This window comes from Lucilia cuprina, chromosome 4 (assembly GCF_022045245.1).
Source record: "Lucilia cuprina isolate Lc7/37 chromosome 4, ASM2204524v1, whole genome shotgun sequence".
Lineage (NCBI taxonomy): Eukaryota > Metazoa > Arthropoda > Insecta > Diptera > Calliphoridae > Lucilia > Lucilia cuprina.
The window spans coordinates 85225733-85245985 of NC_060952.1; the positions used below are offsets into that span (position 1 = coordinate 85225733).

Genomic DNA, 20253 nt, shown 5'->3' on the forward strand with positions numbered 1-20253 from the left:
GTTCAGTTCTAGTTCAGTTCTAGTTCAGTTCTAGTTCAGTTCTAGTTCAGTTCTAGTTCAGTTCTAGTTCAGTTCTAGTTCAGTTCTAGTTCAGTTCTAGTTCAGTTTTAGTTCAGTTCTAGTTCAGTTCTAGTTCAGTTCTAGTTCAGTTCTAGTTCAGTTCAAGTTCAGTTCTAGTACAGTTCTAGTTCAGTTTTAGTTCAGTTCTAATTCTAGTTCAGTTCTAGTTCATTTTTAGTTCAGTTCTAGTTCAGTTCTAGTTCAGTTCTAGTTCAGTTCTAGTTCAGTTCTAGTTCAGTTCTAGTTCAGTTCTAGTTCAGTTCTAGTTCAGTTCTAGTTCAGTTCTAGTTCAGTTCTAGTTCAGTTCTAGTTCAGTTCTAGTTCAGTTCTAGTTCAGTTCTAGTTCAGTTCTAGTTTAGTTCTAGTTTAGTTCTAGTTCAGTTCTAGTTTATTTCTAGTTCAGTTCTAATAGATTTTAGTTTCATATTTTCTTTAATTTCTCTATAAAGTTCTCTTTCATACACTCTCTTTTTTCGTGCATTTTTATCTACCCAAAGCTTTTTAAGAACTTTTAACAGAAAGTTAAGTTTATGTTATTGTTAATATCTGCCATTAGATTTTCCAAAATTATAATTTTGTGAAATTCCCTTTATAACATTAATTATAGAAAAAGTCTGCACATCATAATCGATTTAAAACACCTGTACGATTTATAAACAAATAGGTAATTGTAGCGCAAACATTGTAAAACACACTATCAACGATAACACTATAATGGATAACGAAAATATGGATAAAGTATTACAAATTTTTAACAATATCCTCGGCGATAGCGAAGCTCTAGATGAGGCAGTTGATGAGGAATTTTACTGCAGTATATTCGGCAGAGAACCACCCAAACCACCGCATATGGAAATAAATTTTGAAAAATATCTACGAGATACTTATAAAGGTAAAATAAAATTATTGCAGCGATCTACATTTCATCAGATAAAACGACCCACATTGATAATGTTTAATCACTTTCAACAAAAATGTGCCTATCTAGCTAAATGGTTACATTTATTAAGCCAACTATCTAATAAATATGATAATTGTATAGAATTTTTAGCAGCCGATATGTTAGATATAGATATAATGCATAAAGAATGGAAATCCTTGGATTATATTTGTAAATTCACCAGCCCCGAAAGACAGGCACCCTATATTTTTGCCATAGATCAAAGCAAGAGAATTTATCAATATAATAATAGCAATAAATCTTTAGAATATCTAATGGAATTTTGTGAACAATTTTTAAGTGGTAAACTTTGTATTTCCGAACCTTTGCCGTTAGATAATGATAAAAATTTAGTTAAAATCTGTGTTTATCAAAATTATGAAGAATTGGTTTTAAAATCCAATAAACATATACTACTGGTAGTGGGTAAAAGGCGAGGCAGTAATCCGTATGACACAAATTATGAAAAAGTGGCCTTAGCCCTTAAAGATTATAATCTAGAGGTGTGTTACCTTATAGCTGAGAGTAATTATGTACCATTTGAACTCAATTGTATACTTTACCCAACTTTAGTGTATTTTCCAGAAAAGAATAAAAATATTTTTACCAAATTTGGTTACGGCTGCAGAAAGGACGAATATGTGATTAAATGGCTTAAACAACAGATCGAAAATTCGGTTAATGGAATCGAAAAATATAATGAAACAGATAAACCCATAAGCGATAGTTTCGATAACTTGGAAAAGTATTTAACTGAACATTTTGATAAAAACATAAAAATTTTTAACCGGGAATATTTTTATGATTTTCAACTAAGACGAAAAAATATTTTACTTATTTTTGTGAGTTTACAATTTAGAAAATCTTCTCATTTTAACAAATATCTAGAAAAACTCCAAGAACTTCAACAAAACTTTAAATTTGAAGTGGAAATTTCAATAGCAGACTATAGAGATTTTGATATAATAAAACAAGATTATGAATGTGATAACTTTTCGTATGATTTATCTGCAGATGAAATCAAAATATATGCCTTTGATATTCAACAAAATATATACCAATACGATTGCAGGCAACATTTAGATACATTATATTACTTTTTAAACGATTTATGCAAAGGACAGCTCTACTACTCCCAACTTACGCCGGAAAAACTAAAACATAACCATTCTTTAGTGACCACCTGTACAGCCGATAATTTAAAGTTATATGTAAAAAATTGTAAAAGACATATAGGACTTTTTGTCTATAACCTGAACTATAAAGATAATGATAAAATATTACTTGCCTTAGAAAATATCGCACGTAATGTTAAGAAATCTGGTGTAAAGATATTAAAAATTAATGCTGTGATAAATTATATACCTTTGGAATATCGCAGTGATCAATATCCGGTATTTTATTTTATATCTAGATTTAAAAAGCGTAAAATATGTTGTACTTTAAGTAGAAATTCCCTAGAAATAATTGATTTTATAAAAACGAATGTTAAAGAAAGTGAAGAAAAAGATAATAAATAAAAATGGTGTAAAAATTATTTTGCGATCTAGCTGTTTGTAAGCTAAGGGGATGCACTTTTTCGAATTGAGGCAGGACATGGTCCAAAAATTTTCTATTGAAAATACAAAACTTCGAAAATTTTCTATTAAAAATATAATATTTCGAAAATTTTCTATTGAAAATACAAAAATTTCGAAAATTTTCTGTTGAAAATACAAAAATTTTGAAAATTTTATATTGAAAATACAAAATTTCGACAATTTTCTATTGAAAATACAAAATTTCGACAATTTTCTATTGAAAATACAAAATTTCGACAATTTTCTATTGAAAATACAAAATTTCGACAATTTTTTATTGAAAATACAAAATTTCGAAAATTTTCTATTGAAAATACAAAATTTCGAAAATTTTCTATTGAAAATACAAAATTTCGAAAATTTTCTATTGAAAATACAAAATTTCGAAAATTTTCTATTGAATATACAAAATTTCGAAAATTTTCTATTGAAAATACAAAATTTCGAAAATTTTCTATTGAAAATACAAAATTTTGAAAATTTTCTATTGAAAATACAAAATTTCGAAAATTTTCTATTGAAAATACAAAATTTCGAAAATCTTCTATTGAAAATACAAAAATTTCGAAATTTTTTTAGTTAGTTAGTTACTTTGTTAGTTAGTTCATTTATTCTCAAACTTTTAATAAAATTAACTTTTTTCTCAGTGTTTGCAATTAATTTTATAAAAGAGCTTTATCAACAATTTCTCTTACTCTCTATCTCCTCTCTCTGTTGCAAAAATCTCTTGCTATAAAAACCCCCCATCAGTCCAATATTCAAAATTAGTCATACTTAAATACCGGCTACTAACGCATTTAAACGCAATGGAAAAAACAGACGATTTAATTGATTTTAGTCACAACAATTCGGATTCTGAATATGAGACTGGAACGTATACGGAAAGACCTCCCACTCCACCAAGAATAGTGTTAAAACCCATCGATTTTGAGAAATATGTTAAAGAAAATTATGAAGACAAAATAAAAATATTAAATCGTAAAACATTTCAACAGATTTCGAAACCCATTATAATAGTTTTTAATCATTTTCGTGAAAAATGCGCTTACCACACCAAAATATTGGATACAGTACATCAATTGGCTTTGAAATATGGAGAACGCATTGAATTTATAGCAGCTGATATGTTTGATATAGATTTATTAAAATTCAAAAGAATAGCTTTAGATTTCTTTTACGGTGATGTCAGTCCCGAAAAAGTAAATGCCTTTATTTTTGCCATCGATCAACAGAAACGTATACATGAACTACACTATGCCGATGAGCAAAGTGTGGAAAGCTTAACGAATTTATGTGAAGATCTTTTAAATGATCGACTCTTTAAATCTCAACCTTTACCAGAGCCCGATAGTAGCCGTCTGGTAAAAATCTGTGTTCATGATAATTACCATGAATTGGTTACCAATTCCACAAAACATATTTTGTTAATAGTCAATCATACAGATTATACTGAAATTAAACCTGATGAAGGACCCAATTATGAAATGGTAGCTGAACAGTTAAAACCCTATAATGTAGATGTTGTCTATATAAATGGTGATCAGAATTATATACCATATGAATTGGGCATTACCTGTTATACTACCCTGGTACTTATACCACAAGATGATAAAACAAATTTCATATGTCATCCCACTGGAGGCGATAGCATAGAGGAAAATATAATCAATACTGTAAAAATGTATATAGAAGATCGTAAAGCTTTTGAGGAACTTAAGGAAAAGGAGAGAAGTACAAATTGGTATTATCCTTTAAAAATAACCACCGATTTTAATTTAGATATAAAAGAACTACCTCAGTATCTGAAAGAAAAATGTGGTGATTGCTTAAAAGTATTTCAACGTTCAGAATTGGAAAATATACAAAATGATTGCAATATTTTGATATTTATGGATTTCAGAAATGATAAATGTTTAACGCATCATCTTAAATGGATAGATCAAGTCTATCAAGTGGCCATGAATCTAGAAGGAATCAATTATTTTATAGCTGATTACAAGGATATAGGTGTTATAAACACTGAATGGAAATCTAAAGATTTTAAAAAAAATGTACCACCAGAATCTATGGTTCCAAGAGTATTTGGTATAGATCAAAATAAAAATAAATTTCAAATGAAAGATTTTAAAAATCCAGCTACACTTTTTTATTTTGGATATGGTTTGTGTAAAGGAGAATTAGAGGAGGAGTATAATATAAGTGTTTGAGAAAATGTACAAAATAAATATATTTTAAGAAAAAATAAAAAAAAATGTGTAATCTAATTATGTTCTAATTAATACAAACGGGATAACTAGAACTGAACTAGAGCTGAACTAGAACTAATCTAGAAACGAGCTAGAACTGAATTAAAACTGAATAAAACAGAGCTAGATCTGAATCAGAACTGAACTAGAACTGTACCAGAACTCAAATAGAACTAATCTAGAAACGAGTTAGAACTGAATTAAAAGTGAATAAGAACTGAGCTAGATCTGAATCAGAACTGAGCTAGATCTGAATCAAAACTGAGGTAGATATGAATCAGAACTGAACTAAACTAGAACTGAACTATAACTGAACTAGAACTGAACTATAACTGAACTATAACTGAACTAGAACTGAACTATAACTGAACTATAACTGAACTATAACTGAACTATAACTGAACTAGAATTGAACTAGAACTGAATTAGAACTGAACTAGAACTGAACTAGAACTGAACCAGAACTAAACTAGAACTGAAGTTCAGTTCTAGTTTTTAGTTTAGTTACTGAACTACAACCGAATTTAAACTAAATTAGAACTGAACTAGAACTGAACTAGAACTAAACTAGAACTGAACTAGAACTGAACTAGAACTGAACTAGAACTGAACTAGAACTGAACTAGAACTGAACTAGAACTGAACTAGAACTGAACTAGAACTGAACTAGAACTGAACTAGAACTGAACTAGAACTGAACTAGAACTGAACTAGAACTGAACTAGAACTGAACTAGAACTGAACTAGAACTGAACTAGAACTGAACTAGAACTGAACTAGAACTGAACTAGAACAGAACTAGAACTGAACTAGAACTGAATTAGAACTGAACTAGAACAGAACTAGAACTGAACTGGAACTGAACTAGAACTGAACTAGAACTGAACTAGAACTGAACTAGAACTGAACTAGAACTGAACTAGAACTGAACTAGAACTGAACTAGAACTGAACTAGAACTGAACTAGAACTGAATTAGAACAGAACTAGAACTGAACTAGAAGTAAACTAGAACTGAAATAAAACTAAACAAGAAATAAACTGGAACTACAACTGCATTAGAACGGAACTTATTCTGTTCACCGACACTTAGACCGCTACTATTTAAAGAATTTCACAATAAGCACTAATACTTTTGCAGTGTATGAATTTCATATTAAAGCTTGAGCCTTCCACTTTCTCTCTTCCCATGTTAGTCCCCATATACCAGACAAAACTTTTATTTTACAGTATAAATCTAAGAAAAAACCAAAGCAAAAACATTAGTGAATATTTAACCTAATTCCGGTTAAATTGCATTTTTAAAGTTAAAAAAAGGCATGGATCTTTTTAGTGAAGTTTGCCTGAATAGTGATGACTCCGAATACTTTAGTGATTCCGACAGTGATGTTTATTTTCAAAAACCTTTTACTAAAACATATTATCAATACTACCAACGTTCTCAGCCTCCATTGAAACCCATTAACTTTGAGGATTACATACGTGAAAAATGTCAAAATAAAGTGAAAATATTAAATCGTTTAACATTTCGTAAGATTTCAAAACCTATTATAATATTTTTCAATCATTTTCGAGAGAAATGTGAATATCACACCAAATATTTGGATACATTCTATCAGTTGGCTTTAAAATATGCTGATCAAATTGAAATTATAGCAGCCGATATGTTAGATATAGATATAATCAATTCAAACTGGAACCCTATACAAACTTTCTGTAATCTAGTAAATCCCCGAAGAGAATCTGCTTATATATACGCCATTGATCAACAGAAACGTATATATCACTTTTTAAGTGTACATAGTACACTAGAAGAATTAACAGCTTTAAGTAAGAATCTCTTAAGTGGTCGCCTCTTTTTATCTGAACCTATACCTCCTGAATCAAATAACGCAAAATTAGTTAAAATTTATGTACATGATAACTTCAAAGAATTGGTAATGGATTCCCCAAAACATATTGTGTTAATAGTGAATTTAGAAGATTACACCGATATAAATCTTAAATATGAACCCGATTACGAACAGGTAGCAGAACAATTAAAATCGTATAATGTCGATGTTGTTCATATAAATAGTAAAAAGAATTATATACCCTTTGAATGGGGTATATTCGGTTATCCCACTCTATTGCTGATACCTCAAAATGATAAAAGCAAATATGTGGATTTTCTTAAGGGACCCAAAAATGTTGAAAATATAGTTAACTGTGTAAAGTCTTACCTAAAAGATTCAGAAAGTTTTCTTCAGCATCAAGATCGTATATGTAGATACAAACCTTTGCTAATTACACCTGATTTTAATATGAACTTAGAAGATTTGCCGCAATATTTATTGTATAATTGTCATTACAATATGAAAGTGTTTGAGCGCAAAAATTCATTGAAATCTAAACACTATATTATAATATCATTTATGGACTTTTCAAGTGGTAAATGTTTGGCCCAACATCTTAAATGGATTGATCAAATTTATCAAGTAGCCTCGAATCTGTCTTGTCATAGAGAATATTTTATAGCTGACTACAAAGATATAGATGTCATAAATCCAGAATGGAAACCTCAAGATTTCATCCAAAATACTTCCGGCGAAAATATAAAACCCACAATAATCGGTGTGGATCTTAAGAAAAATAAATTTCTGATGAAGAATTTTAAAACAATTGCCTCCCTATTCTACTTCGTCTATGATTTATATAGCGGAGATTTATATTTTACACAACCTTGGCCCAATATATACGATGGCAAGTTGGTTAAAACTTGTATAGCAGATAGTTTAAATTTATGTATTTCCTCCATTAAAAAGAATATATTTTTGGCAATTTATCATTCGAACATGGAAAGTTCTGAACAATTTTTACAGCTTTTAGAAGAGGTAGCCGTCGATGTGAAAAAGTTTTCGTTAAAAATTATAAAAATTAATGCACGCCTTAATTATATACCTTTGGAACTGGACGATACGAAATATCCAATTTTATACTTTATACCAAAGACACATAAACATCTACGTATACGTTTCAGAAATAACAACTTGAATAAAGCTGAAATTGTGGATTTTATTACTTTGAATGTACAGAATTTAGAAAAAGATATTTTAAATAAAATAAAAGATTAAAATAAATATATGCGACTTTTTAAATTGTTTTTTTATACCACTGGAATAGGAAAATTTTCTATTAAAAATACAAAGTTTAAATAATTTTCTATGGAATGTTGGATAGATAGATAGATAGATAGATAGATAGATAGATAGATAGATAGATAGATAGATAGATAGATAGATAGATAGATAGATAGATAGATAGATAGATAGATAGATAGATAGATAGATAGATAGATAGATAGATAGATAGATAGATAGATAGATAGATAGATAGATAGACACATTAATATTTTCTCGGTGTATGAATTTCGTCATAGGACCCTCTCACCAGCTTCTCTCACGGCACACAAACAATTTTTGCATAAAAGCTTTTTTATCAAACTTTTTTTCTTTTGTAATAACAACAACAACAAAAACACACAAACTAATTTGACAGTTATCAGCTGGGCCATTAATGTTTACATTTTCCAAATAAAACAACTAAATTACTAATTTATCTATTTTAGTCATTATCTATCATTAAAGAAAAAGACAACAACTAGAGTATTTTCAACTGCTGCTGTGCTGCTATGGAAACAGACGATTTAGATCATTTTGGTGAAATTACCCTCGAAGGTGATTCATTCAGTGATGTTCACTTAAGAAGACCATCCAAAACACGCTATCGACCATCACCCAAACGTCTGCTGCCACCATTAAAACCTATAGATTTTGAAAAATATGTACATGAAAATTGTCAAAATAAAATAAAAATATTAAAACGCTCATCAATTCAGGAGATCACAAAACCTATGGTCATATTTTTTAATCATTTCCGTGAAAAATGTGCCTATCATACCAAATGTTTGGATAAATTGTTTGCCTTGTCATTGAAATATGGCGAACGTATAGAATTTCTAGCCGGCGATATGCTCGACATTGAGGTAATGCATTCCAAATGGCATTCAATAGATTTTTTCTGCAGTATAGGCAGTCCGGAAAAGGTTTCTTCCACAATTTATGCCATAGATGCTGAAAAACGTGTATATGAACATGAAAGTGCTGAGAAAAGTTTGGAAAGTCTAACAAATTTATGTGAAGAACTTTTAAAAGGTAATCTCTTCAGATCCCAAACACTGCCGGAAGGTAATAATTGTAGTTTGGTGAAATTATGTGTTTATGATAACTACAAGGAATTGGTTAGCAATAATATGAAGCATGTTTTACTTGTTGTCAATTTGGAGGATTATACGGAGTTGGACTTGAACTACGAACCCAATTATGAAACTATAGCTAAACAATTACAACCACACCATATTGAGGTGGTTTATATAAATGCAGCCAAAAATTATATACCATTTGAGTTAGGAATCTCTAGCTATCCCAGTTTAATACTTATACCCGCTAATGATAAAACCAAGTTTGTAGATCCTTTAATGGGCTCTTATACACAGGAAAACATAATAAATGGTATAATGTCGTATCTTAAGGATCCTGAATTGTTTTTGCAACAACAACAGCTGGAATTATGTAAAACACGTTATCAGCCGCTAAATATAACAGAGGATTTCAAACTCGATTTCCTTAAACTACCACAGTATTTAAAGGACAATTGTCAACATTATTTAAAAGTATTTGAACGTGAAGCTTTTCAAAGAAGCAATCGTTGTATTATTATTGCTTTTATGGATTTTCAAAATGATATATGTTTAGCCCATCATTTAAAATGGATCGATCGAATCTATCAAGTTGCCCGACAACTAACCAGTCCTAGAGAATATTTTATAGCCGATTTTAAGGATATAGATGTTATAAATCCCTCTTGGAAACCACAAGATTTCATCAAAAATTTACAATTATGCCATGAAGCAACACCCAAAGTATTCGGCATAGATCTAAATAGAAATAAATTTGTTTTAAAGGATTTCAAAACTGCTGCCTCACTCTTCTATTTTGCCTTTAGTTTAACCAATGGAGAACTATATATATCCGAACCTTGGCCGCATAAAAACGATGGCAAATTGGTTAAAACTTGTATAGCGGACAGTTTAAATTTATCGATTAATTCTATTAAAAAAGATCTCCTATTGGCCATATATTATTCGGGTTTAGATTATACCGAACAATTTTTACAAGTTCTAGAGGTTATAGCCCATGAAATGGAAAAGTATTCGGTGAAAATTTTAAAAATTGATTCTCGCTTAAATTGTATACCATTGGAATTGGATAATACTTTATATCCGATTATGTATTTTATACCACAAAAGGATAAAAATAAACATATACCGTTTGCAAGTGATAATTTTAATAAACAAGATATTGTCGATTTTATAATTAAGAATGTTAAAGAAAATAAATAAAAGTTTTATGCTAAAAAGCAAAAAAAAAAACATTTTTAATCGTTTTCGAATTGATGTTAAAATTGTGAAGATTTTGTAAAAGCCATTCAATGTATAAAGTGATTACTTTTTTTCTGTAGCACAACAAGTAACCATCTTAATTACAACACTAAACATAAACAACTCTTTAACACTACACATGAGTTTTTTGTTCTTAATTCCAACCAACGAACGAAACAAAACTAAATATGCAAAATATTATCATCGATAACAAGATTTGTATATTTTTAAATCATTGCAAATTAATAAAAGAACTTTACCAACAACACACGGACACTAAACTAAAATCGTATGCCTTAAAACCACAACTATTTCACTTTCATCCAAAACAAAACAATGTTACTGTGGAAACCTCCCCAAATTCAAAACAAATTAAAAAACTTAATCGCAAAAGAAAAGCGGAAACGGAAAATGAAACAACACTACAAGAGACCCTACTGTTGCAGCCATTTCTTAAGGAAATACAAGAAAATTTCTTACAATCAACAGATAATCTTGAGGAACTGCCTCGTTTATGGGAAGAATCGCAAGAATTCCCTCAATTTCGTGGTGCCAATGCAACAAATTCCTTTCAAATAACCAAATTCTATGAACAAAACTATATTATACCGCCCAAAACAAAATTCTTTAATTACAACATTGAGGAACTACATAAATTGTTGCCAGAACTGGAATGTTATGATTTATTGATAATGGATATGCCCTGGCTAAATAAATACATCAGACGTTTGAAAAAAGTCAAACAATCTTTAGCCTATCAAATGCTAGACAATGATACCCTTAAGAAAATGCCCATTGACCAACTGATACACACCAACTCTTTGGTTCTATTATGGTGCACCAATTCACCACAACATCGTCAAGCTCTAGAACAAGATTTTCTACCCAGTTGGAATTTACAATTGGTTCATACTGTTAAATGGTTTAAGATTAATACCCTAGGCGAATTAATAAGTCCTCTTAAGGCGGAGGGTTTCAAACAACCCTATGAATTGTTGTATATAACTTGTCATAAAGAAAGAAATGTCAAGGATTTACAGGATATCACAAAAGTAGATTTTCTTATAAGTATACCCAGTATTATACATTCTCATAAGCCACCTTTGGTACAATGGCTAAAGAATTTTCTATGTAATGGAAAGAATTTTAAAGGTTTGGAAATTTTTGCCCGTTATTTACAGCCTCAATTTACCTCAATTGGTTTGGAGGTGTTAAAGTTGATGGATCAACGTTTGTATGAGGAGACTGAAGATTGCCTAGGAATCTTTAAGGAAGATTAGTTTAAGTTGTGTTTGTACAGGAAATATTTTAAGAAATATTTTTTTTTAATAAAAAGTTGACCAATCTGTTGTTTAAACTAAATTGCGTTTTATATCAATCTATAGTCGTGACTATTGATTATAGACTTATCTATGGTTGAGAATATAGACAGTCTGAAGTCGAGATTATAGACAGTCTATAGACGGGATTAAAGACTCTGTAGTCGAGAATATAGACAGTCTATAGTCGAGAATAGAGACAGTCTATAGTCGAGATTATAGACAGTCTATAGACGAGATTATTGACAGTCTATAGTCGAGATTATAGACAATCTATAGCCGAGATTATAGACAGCTTATAGTCGAGATTATAGACAGCCTATAGTCGATATTATAGACAGTCTATAGTCGAGATTATAGACATTATATAATCGAGATTATAGACAGTCTATAGTCGACACTTTTGACTATTTAAAGTCTATAGTCGAGATTTTATGTAGTATTTAGCTAAGACTACAGAAAATTTATAAACAAGACTAAAGACAATATATAGACGAGACTATAGACTAACTAAAGTCGTGCCAATAGACTAATATATAGTCGTGACGATAAACTAACCTATAGTCGTGAAGAATCTAACTAATCTATAGTCGTGAAGATAGACTAATCTATAGTCGTGAAGATAGACTTATCTATAGTCGTGTCTATAAACAAATCTAGGTTCCACGTTAGAGTCCAGGCTATAAAGCAATCTATACTTAAGACTTAAAAATCTTTAGACTTGACGATAGACTAATCTACAGTCGTGATTATAGACAAATCTAGATTTCACCTTAGTATCCAGGCTATAAACCAATCTATACGGCAAACATCACCAATCTTTAGTAGAGTTTAGAGATCAACTTATAGTCGAAACTGTAGATCAAGCTATTGAGCAAACTATGGATTAAACTATTGTTAAGACTATAGATCAACCTATTGTGAATAGGTTAGGTTCGAAACTTTAGATCAATTTTGAATCTGAAGACTTGAGATAAATCTATAGTAGATAATATGGATCAAAGTATATTCCATTTATAATAAATATAAAAGAAGAAAAACAAAGACAATTAGTTTTGTTTCACTTTCTTGTAAAGTTTTGTTGTTGTTTTTTATTATTTCCATTAATGTTAATGAGAGAACACAAGCTTAAGCGACGAGTAAATAGAGTTTAACAAAAAAAAAATTAATAGAAAAGTGGGTGTGTGTATGGTGAATATTTTTTAAAGCCTTTCAATTAAATTTAACGGCTTTAACGTTAGAAACACAGTTTCTTAAACGTTTACAATAGTTTGTCTCATTAAATGCAGGGTGAATTTTTGTTTGATAATTTTTTTGTTTTTAAAGAAACAAGAAGAAATTAATATTAAACGATAAATTATAGCAAAAGGAAAAAATATATGATTTAATACATAAGAACAAATTTTAGATGTTTATTGTTCACCACCGGCAGCAGCAGCAGCGGGATTAGTAATGCCATCACCCTTCTTCTTGGAACCGGAAACAATATCATCGATACGCAGCAAAAGAATGGCAGTTTCAACGGCGGTCTTATAGGTTTGCATTTTAACAGCCAATGGCTCCCAGATGCCCTTAACATTCATGTCAACAATTTCACCCGATTCGCCATCAATACCCCAGGCACACACACCCTCACCCGAGTGTGAGGCATGTTTAGCTCTCAACGCAGTCAAGGTGCGAATTGTATTGGCACCACAATTTTGAGCCAAAGTACGAGGAATGATTTCCAAAGCTTCTGCTACAGCAGTATAGGGACCCTTCAATTGTTTGCGAGTCAAAAGTTGTGACAAAGCCATTTCGATGGCACCACCACCAGCTACCAAACGTGGTTCCAAAACCAAATTACGTGCCACATGTAAAGCATCTTGTAAATTACGTTCAGTTTCATTTAAAATATCCTTAGAAGCGCCTCTCAACAAAATAGTACAGGCCTTAGGATCCTTGCACTCTGTTATGAAAGTGAAGTATTCATCACCGAATTTCTTGATTTCAAAGAGACCAGCACCAGTGCCGACATCTTTTTCAGTCAACTCTTCGGTACGATTAACAATTGTGGCACCACATGCACGAGCAATACGCAAGTTATCGGTTTTACGCAAACGACGAATAGCAGTAATGCCAGCCTTCAAAAGATAATGTTGAGCCAAATCGGAAACACCCTTTTCGGTGAAAACAATATCGGGTTTGACAGCAATAATATCGGCACAAATACGCTGTACGAACTCTTCTTCGATTTGTAACATGCGTGTAAAGTCTTGTTCACCAATAATCTCAACATTGGTCTGACTTTCACCCTTTTTGTATTCCAACGAACAGTCGAGAAGGACAATGCGTGGATTAACAATATGACGACGCATTTTGGGATGGGTAACATCCTTGTTGATCATAACACCCTTCAAGACGCAAGATTCATCGATGGAACCACCGGGAATTTTCTCAACTTTAGCATAACTGTTAGGGAAGAAAGAAACGATTTTATTATAAGATTATCTCAATCAACTAAACTGTTATATACAATTGTTTATATCATTATAATTTTAAACACAACGCTATCTATAGAATAAATCTGTTATAAACAATAGAAACAAATATTGTTTCTATACAAACTGTTATACAGAACATTTTCTACATAAAATCTATTTTACACAATATTATCGATAGAAAAACTATTAATTATACATTTCTATAGAAAGTCCTCTAAACACAAGATTTCTTGAAAAACCTTCCAAAAACAATACTGTCTATAGAAAAGACTGTTTTACATTTCCAATAGAAAACTGTTATACTCAATTATAAAAACACACGTTTTCCTTAAAATTTCACAATTCAACTCACCGCTTAATATCAACTTCCAAACGACCATTCTCGTTCAATGTTACAGTCTGTACAGCATCCAAGGCAATCTTTACAGCCAAGTCAGACCACTTGCCAATGAACTTAGTACCGACACAAGCTTTCACCACTTCAGCCATTTTTTCCTTATTGTTAATATCCAAAGGCACACTCAAATCGCTTTGCAAGTGTTTAACAATATCCTCTAAAGCCTCACGATAAGCTCTAATAATAACAGTAGGATGGATTTGTTGTTGTAGGAAAGGTTCGGCAGCAGCTAACATTTCACCGGCCAAAACAATAACCGAAGTGGTACCATCACCAACTTCTTCATCTTGAGTACGAGCAATTTCGATCATACTCTTGGCAGCTGGATGTTGTACGGTAATTTCACGCAATATGGCATTACCATCGTTAGTCATGACAATACCACCCATGGGATCCATCAACATTTTTAACATAGCCTGAGGACCCAAACAGGTACGGATGACATCAGCAATAGCCTAATGATACGGAAAAAAACATTTAATAACTTAACAGATGGCCGGTCATATTGATGGGACTTCTTTTATTATATGAGTCACATCGTTAAGAAGCAAACCCACACACACACTCGCACACACTTACCTTTCCGGCATTTATATTCTCCAGCTGCACTTTGCGGCCAGACTCTCTTTTAGTATTTTGGCCTAACAGAGAAAGAAAAGGCTTTAATTTCTTATGTTTTCCATGAAATTTTCAAAAAACTTACTTAAAACCAATATGGGTTGTGCTCCACCAAACATTTTTATTTTAAATTTATTTGAAAAGATTTCAATTAAAGAAGCAATAAGAAAAACTCGTGCTTTTTTTACAAAGTATGTGATTCAGAACCCTGCGCCGACAAATATTAACGGTGACTGACACTAAAAATAACGGCGGTGGCTTAAAATCGACTGTAAACCGGCTAATTATCAAATATGCTTAATTAACAAATTTCCAAAGATTTTATATAAAAACGGAATCCGACAGATAAAAAAGTAAGATTTTGTATATAATTTATAACAATAAAATAAAGCAAACACAAAAGTTGTGTGAGAAATTATGCAGAGATGAAAAAAAAAAATATTAAAAAAAGCCACTGATAAAGATTGGAATTGCACATACCTATATTTCAGAAAATAATATCACCAATTTGAACGTAGTTGCCACTTTTTTAAATTCTAATAGCTAATTGAAAAGAGTTGTCACACAATATTGTGCTAATATTAAAATAGTGATAACTATATATTAGGTCAATTACAACTTATAAGTTCAATTTTTGAAGAAAAAGTTTACTTGAGCCGACAATTTAGCCGCAGACGATATTTTGTATATGACACCGACCTAATATGGTTGCGCCACCGCCGTCAATCATTTTGCACCGGGTTGCATCTCCTTTTGGTACTTTTTTCAAATTTGGCCCATTTAGCGAATAAACGGGTACAAACTGTATATTGATACTTTTACACTAGTCATCATGTATTTGAATCAGTGTCACAATGTATATCTCCATAATTTTAAGTATTTTTTTTAATTCTACCATAATGCCATACTTTTGAAATGATGTATTAACTTTGACACACAGCTGTAGTTAAAAAGAATTTTCAGTAGATATGGTCAACTGCTTAGATGTATACAAACTATAAACTCTAAAATGTCAAATTACATAAATAAAAAATGTTCTCAATAACACAAATATGTCAAAAAGAACACAAAAACAGTAATTAAATCGCCTTCGCTGAAACCTTGTTTAATTTGTCTTTGCTAAGGCAATACATATTTGTTTATAAACGTTTTGTGACATATAATTTTAATAATTTTTATGATAAATGTTTAAATTTTAAAGAATTTCATTAAGTTTTTCATTTATAACAATATGGAGCCTAAAAAGATATCATTTGGTTTTAGTAAAATTAATAAAAAACTAAATTTATTACCCATTAAAGAGAATGTTCAAAAGGAATCAAAAGTGGAATTGATAAAATGCCTGGAAGGCCAAGAAATTAAATTAGTGGAGTAAGTAAAGTAAAAACATAATAGTTTATAAATTAATAATAAAATTTATTAATTATAAAAACAGAGAAAAACCCGAGATACAGCCTTTAGTAATACCTTTAAAGGAATCCCACAAAACGTCGGCTGCCTTGGCCAGCTTAATAAAAAGGCGTGCTGTTTTGCTGGGAGAAGAAGAGCCGGAAGAAAGTACAGAGACCAAAGATGTTACAGCCTCAGTTGGCAATGAAGGTCCCGAAGATATTGAAAAACGTGCCGCCAGAGAACTTTTAGCTGACGTCCAAAAGAATGATGCTGCTACCGCAAATAATAATTTAGTTTTACCCGTTGTAAAGCCAGAAGATTTGCCTTTAGATGGCGCTAAAGAATCCACTTTAGATGATTATGATTCTATACCCATACAAGATTTTGGCAAAGCTATGCTACGCGGCATGGGTTGGAGCGAACCACCAGCAGCTAAAAGCAAAGGTGGTGTACCCATCGACGATACACCTATGGTAAGACCTAAAGGTATGGGTCTGGGTGCGGATAAAGCTTTAAATAAAAAACCTCTTTTAGTGGCGCCCGAAGCGAATGAAGTGCTAGAGGTTAAACGTAATGCATATGTGCGTATTTTGGGTGGTAAACATAAAGATCTTTATGGACAAATCGAGGGTTTCGATGATCACGCTGGTAGGGTTATTGTTAAAATGGCCATAGGTGGTGCTAAGGAAGCGTTTAATGAGTTTCTTTGCCAGCCGGTGTCGAGGAAAGAGTATGCTCAATATGGAAAGTGTATAAGTGAGTAAAGAAATGGGAAATAATTAGACAAGAATAGACAATAATTATGCTTACTTACATACTTACTTAATTACTTTCTTACTTACTTACTTACTTACTTACTTACTTACTTACTTACATACTTACATACTTACTTAATTACTTACTTACTTACTTACTTACTTACTTACTTACTTACTTACTTACTTACTTACTGACTTACTAACTTACTTACTTACTTACTTACTTACTTACTTACTTACTTACTTACTTACTTACTTACTTACTTACTTACTTACTTACTTACTTACTTACTTACTTACTTACTTACTTACTTACTTACTTACTTACTTACTTACTTACTTACTTACTTACTTACTTACTTACTTACTTACTTACTTACATACTTACATACTTACTTACTTACTTACTTACTTACTTACTTACTTACTTACTTACATACTTACATACTTACATACTTACTTACTTACTTACCAACTTACTTACCTACTTACTTACTTACCTACCTACTTACTTACTTATTTACTTACTTACTTACTTACTTACTTACTTAAACATTTCTTCTTTTTCCCCTTAGACACTTCCAAATATGAAGAATACAAAAGGAAGGAAAATGAACATGGTCAAATTATTTTGGATAAAGACGAAAAGGATGTTATCGAGGCAAAATATGAAAGGAAAATCAAAAAAGAAACAGAAGAGGACAATTATAAGAACCTTAAAAATAAAGATACCCATGAAAGAAATGGAAAATATGAGAATTATCGAGAGGATAAAAAAGAAACTAAGAGAGAACAAAAATATTATGATAAAAATGAAAAAGCTCGCGATAAGAATAATGAGCGAAATCGTAATAGATATGAGGATGAAAAAGATCGTAGAAGAGCAACTAATAGAGATGAAGTGGAGCATAGTGAAAGGCAAAATAAAAACGATACAAAAGATCACAAAAGAGATTATCCTAAAGATGAGGAGAGGGATCGCAGGAGGGAATATAACAGAGACGATGAAAAAGATCGCAGGAGAGAAAATAACAGATATGATGATAGAGATCGTAAAAGAGAAACTAACAGAGATGATAAGCGAGATCACAGAAGGGAATATAACCAAGATGATGAGAGAGATCGTAAAACGGATTATAACAGAGATAATGAACGGGAACGTAGAAATGAATATAACAGAGATATTGAGAGAGATCGCAGGAGGGATTATAGCAAGGATGAGGATAATGATCGCAGAAGAGAAAATGACAGAGATCGCAAGAGAGAAGACAACACAGATAATTATAGAGATAGCAGGAGAGACAAATTTAATGACAAACCTCGCTACAAAGAATCAAATGATCTTGAGCATAGCTCTGGCGTTAGAGATAAAGAAAGACAACGAGAACGCGATCGACAACAGCACAAAGTAATTGCTGTAAATGATTCTTCCGATTCTGAAAATGAAACACATACGTCCAAACATAAAAAATCAAAGAAATCAAAACATACAAAGAAAAAATCCAAAAAATCTAAATCAAAATATAAAAATGATACATCTGATGAGGAGAACTCATCATCATCATCGTCGTCGTCGTCAACGCATTTTACAACGGATAGCGAGGAAGAAAGACATAAAAAGCACAAAAAGAAAACTAAAAAAAGTAAAAAACAACGTGAACGTTCCCGTTCTAGAGGAAGATGAAAATGTAATAATAAATTTAAAATGTAATAAATGTTTGAAAAATTAAAAAGAAAAACATTTGTTTTTTAATTTATTAACTTTGTTTTTATTTTTATTAATTTCAAATTTTTCATTATTTTTTTTTTGGGTTTTTATTTTATAGACATAACTTACAACTAGTTTAATTTAAACGCTTAAGCGCAAAAAAATATATTATGATTTTACCACTGACTGGGGTTTTGTTCAATATATTTTTTTTAATTATAAGTATTGAAATGTTGTTTTAAAGTGATGATTGATTTATAATTAATGCGTTAAAAATATTGTGATTTTTCGATTCTTATAAATGCTTTAGAGGGAATAATATTCCTTTAACTTGGTTAAATTATGCGTATCGTTATTTTTAGGTGAATAAACAGTAAAAATGGAATTAAATTTCAAGATAGAAAACAGTATTTGAAAGAAAAAACAGAAAACTATTCTAAAGGCTAAAAATAAGATCTCATGAGAGTAAGAAAGGATTGTATGTTTTTTTATTTTTAATATCTAAATGTTTAATTTTTAGCTTTTTTTGTTTTAATGCATATTTTTATGAATATTTTTTTAATTATGTGAGCTTTATTTTTAAAATACTTATGAGATGCTTTGGTCGAAGTTGTCCTTTGTTTGTAGATTTTTATTTTTTTCTAAAGATTTTAAAAATACATTTATTTTTCTTTTATAATTTAATATTTATTTAAGGAATAATTTGAAATTATCCTAGAAAAATTAAAATATGAGTGTGTGGTTTAAGTGAATGTTTTAAAAAACTAAAATAAATTACATGTGTTTGTTGATATTATTTTGTATGTATGTGATAATATTAATTTGAATTCATTTTCAATTATGTTTTCTGTTTTATTTTTTTTTTTTTTTTTACTTATAATTTTTCCTGATTTTCCTATGATTTAAGGGAATTACTCTTGCTTTTTGGTAACTTCACGTATTTTTTCCATTTTAGAACTGACAAGACATCCAAAACGTTCTTTAAATTGTTTGATTACACCTTTATCTTGAACGCCGGGATATAAAGTAACGCCCAAGGTGAGTAAATACATTAAAAGTAGATTATTGAAAATGGCACCAATCCAGGCTAGGGCTAATAAAGCCACACTCATAATGATGACATACTGTGAAGAAAAAGAAGAAGTGATTTTTAAGGATTTCATAGGTAGATAGATAGAAAGATAGATAGATTGATAGATAGATAGATAGATAGATAGATAGATAGATAGATAGATAGATAGATAGATAGATAGATAGATAGATAGATAGATAGA

The 20253-nt window shown here is 30.6% G+C and overlaps 5 protein-coding genes across 6 annotated transcripts; 4 read left to right on the forward strand and 1 right to left on the reverse strand.

Annotated features, from left to right (window-relative positions):
• The first annotated feature begins 532 nt into the window (after nt 1-532).
• On the forward strand, nt 533-2578 carry LOC124419431. Of its 2 annotated transcripts, none has more exons than XM_046948854.1 (2): nt 533-1525; nt 1586-2578. In XM_046948854.1, the coding sequence occupies exons 1-2, from the start codon at nt 775-777 to the stop codon at nt 2518-2520; spliced, it is 1686 nt and encodes a 561-aa protein (XP_046804810.1). In that variant the 5' UTR covers nt 533-774; the 3' UTR covers nt 2521-2578. The 2 variants fall into 2 exon arrangements, with proteins under 2 accessions (XP_046804810.1, XP_046804811.1); XM_046948855.1 differs by having other exon boundaries at nt 533-1503; nt 1574-1786.
• Nucleotides 860-10266, forward strand: LOC111680273. The gene is made up of 2 exons (XM_046948853.1): nt 860-952; nt 8433-10266. The coding sequence occupies exon 2, from the start codon at nt 8496-8498 to the stop codon at nt 10263-10265; it is 1770 nt and encodes a 589-aa protein (XP_046804809.1). The 5' UTR covers nt 860-952; nt 8433-8495; the 3' UTR covers nt 10266.
• Nucleotides 10267-10491: 225 nt separating this feature from the next.
• LOC111680260 (N(6)-adenine-specific methyltransferase METTL4) lies at nt 10492-11661 on the forward strand. Its single transcript, XM_023441893.2, has one exon. The coding sequence runs from the start codon at nt 10493-10495 to the stop codon at nt 11582-11584; it is 1092 nt and encodes a 363-aa protein (XP_023297661.2). The 5' UTR covers nt 10492; the 3' UTR covers nt 11585-11661.
• A 1011-nt stretch (nt 11662-12672) lies between these two features.
• Nucleotides 12673-15365, reverse strand: LOC111680256 (T-complex protein 1 subunit gamma). The gene is made up of 4 exons (XM_023441889.2): nt 15207-15365; nt 15083-15144; nt 14459-14958; nt 12673-14074 (listed from the first exon to the last, which is right to left on the reverse strand). Exons 1-4 carry the CDS (start codon nt 15238-15240, stop codon nt 13036-13038), a joined length of 1635 nt encoding a protein of 544 aa, XP_023297657.1. The 5' UTR covers nt 15241-15365; the 3' UTR covers nt 12673-13035.
• A 652-nt stretch (nt 15366-16017) lies between these two features.
• On the forward strand, nt 16018-19028 carry LOC111680262 (splicing regulatory glutamine/lysine-rich protein 1). The gene is made up of 3 exons (XM_023441895.2): nt 16018-16492; nt 16557-17269; nt 17847-19028. Exons 1-3 carry the CDS (start codon nt 16353-16355, stop codon nt 18953-18955), a joined length of 1962 nt encoding a protein of 653 aa, XP_023297663.2. The 5' UTR covers nt 16018-16352; the 3' UTR covers nt 18956-19028.
• The last annotated feature ends 1225 nt before the right edge of the window (nt 19029-20253 follow it).

What these genes read in the sequence shown, in the direction of transcription:
- LOC111680273 (XM_046948853.1), top strand. Translation starts at nt 8,496, where the DNA reads ATGGAAACAGACGATTTAGATCATTTTGGTGAAATTACCCTCGAAGGT.
- LOC111680262 (XM_023441895.2), top strand. Translation starts at nt 16,353, where the DNA reads ATGGAGCCTAAAAAGATATCATTTGGTTTTAGTAAAATTAATAAAAAA. An exon ending in CAAGAAATTAAATTAGTGGA is followed by an intron (nt 16,493 to 16,556) that starts GTAAGTAAAGTA and finishes TTATAAAAACAG; the next exon opens with AGAAAAACCCGAGATACAGC. An exon ending in TCAATATGGAAAGTGTATAA is followed by an intron (nt 17,270 to 17,846) that starts GTGAGTAAAGAA and finishes TTTTCCCCTTAG; the next exon opens with ACACTTCCAAATATGAAGAA.
- LOC111680260 (XM_023441893.2), top strand. Translation starts at nt 10,493, where the DNA reads ATGCAAAATATTATCATCGATAACAAGATTTGTATATTTTTAAATCAT.
- LOC111680256 (XM_023441889.2), bottom strand. Translation starts at nt 15,240, where the DNA reads ATGTTTGGTGGAGCACAACCCATATTGGTTTTAA. An exon ending in ACAACCCATATTGGTTTTAA is followed by an intron (nt 15,145 to 15,206) that starts GTAAGTTTTTTG and finishes TTTCTCTGTTAG; the next exon opens with GCCAAAATACTAAAAGAGAG. An exon ending in AGAATATAAATGCCGGAAAG is followed by an intron (nt 14,959 to 15,082) that starts GTAAGTGTGTGC and finishes CCGTATCATTAG; the next exon opens with GCTATTGCTGATGTCATCCG.
- LOC124419431 (XM_046948854.1), top strand. Translation starts at nt 775, where the DNA reads ATGGATAACGAAAATATGGATAAAGTATTACAAATTTTTAACAATATC. An exon ending in GTGTTACCTTATAGCTGAGA is followed by an intron (nt 1,526 to 1,585) that starts GTAATTATGTAC and finishes TGTATTTTCCAG; the next exon opens with AAAAGAATAAAAATATTTTT.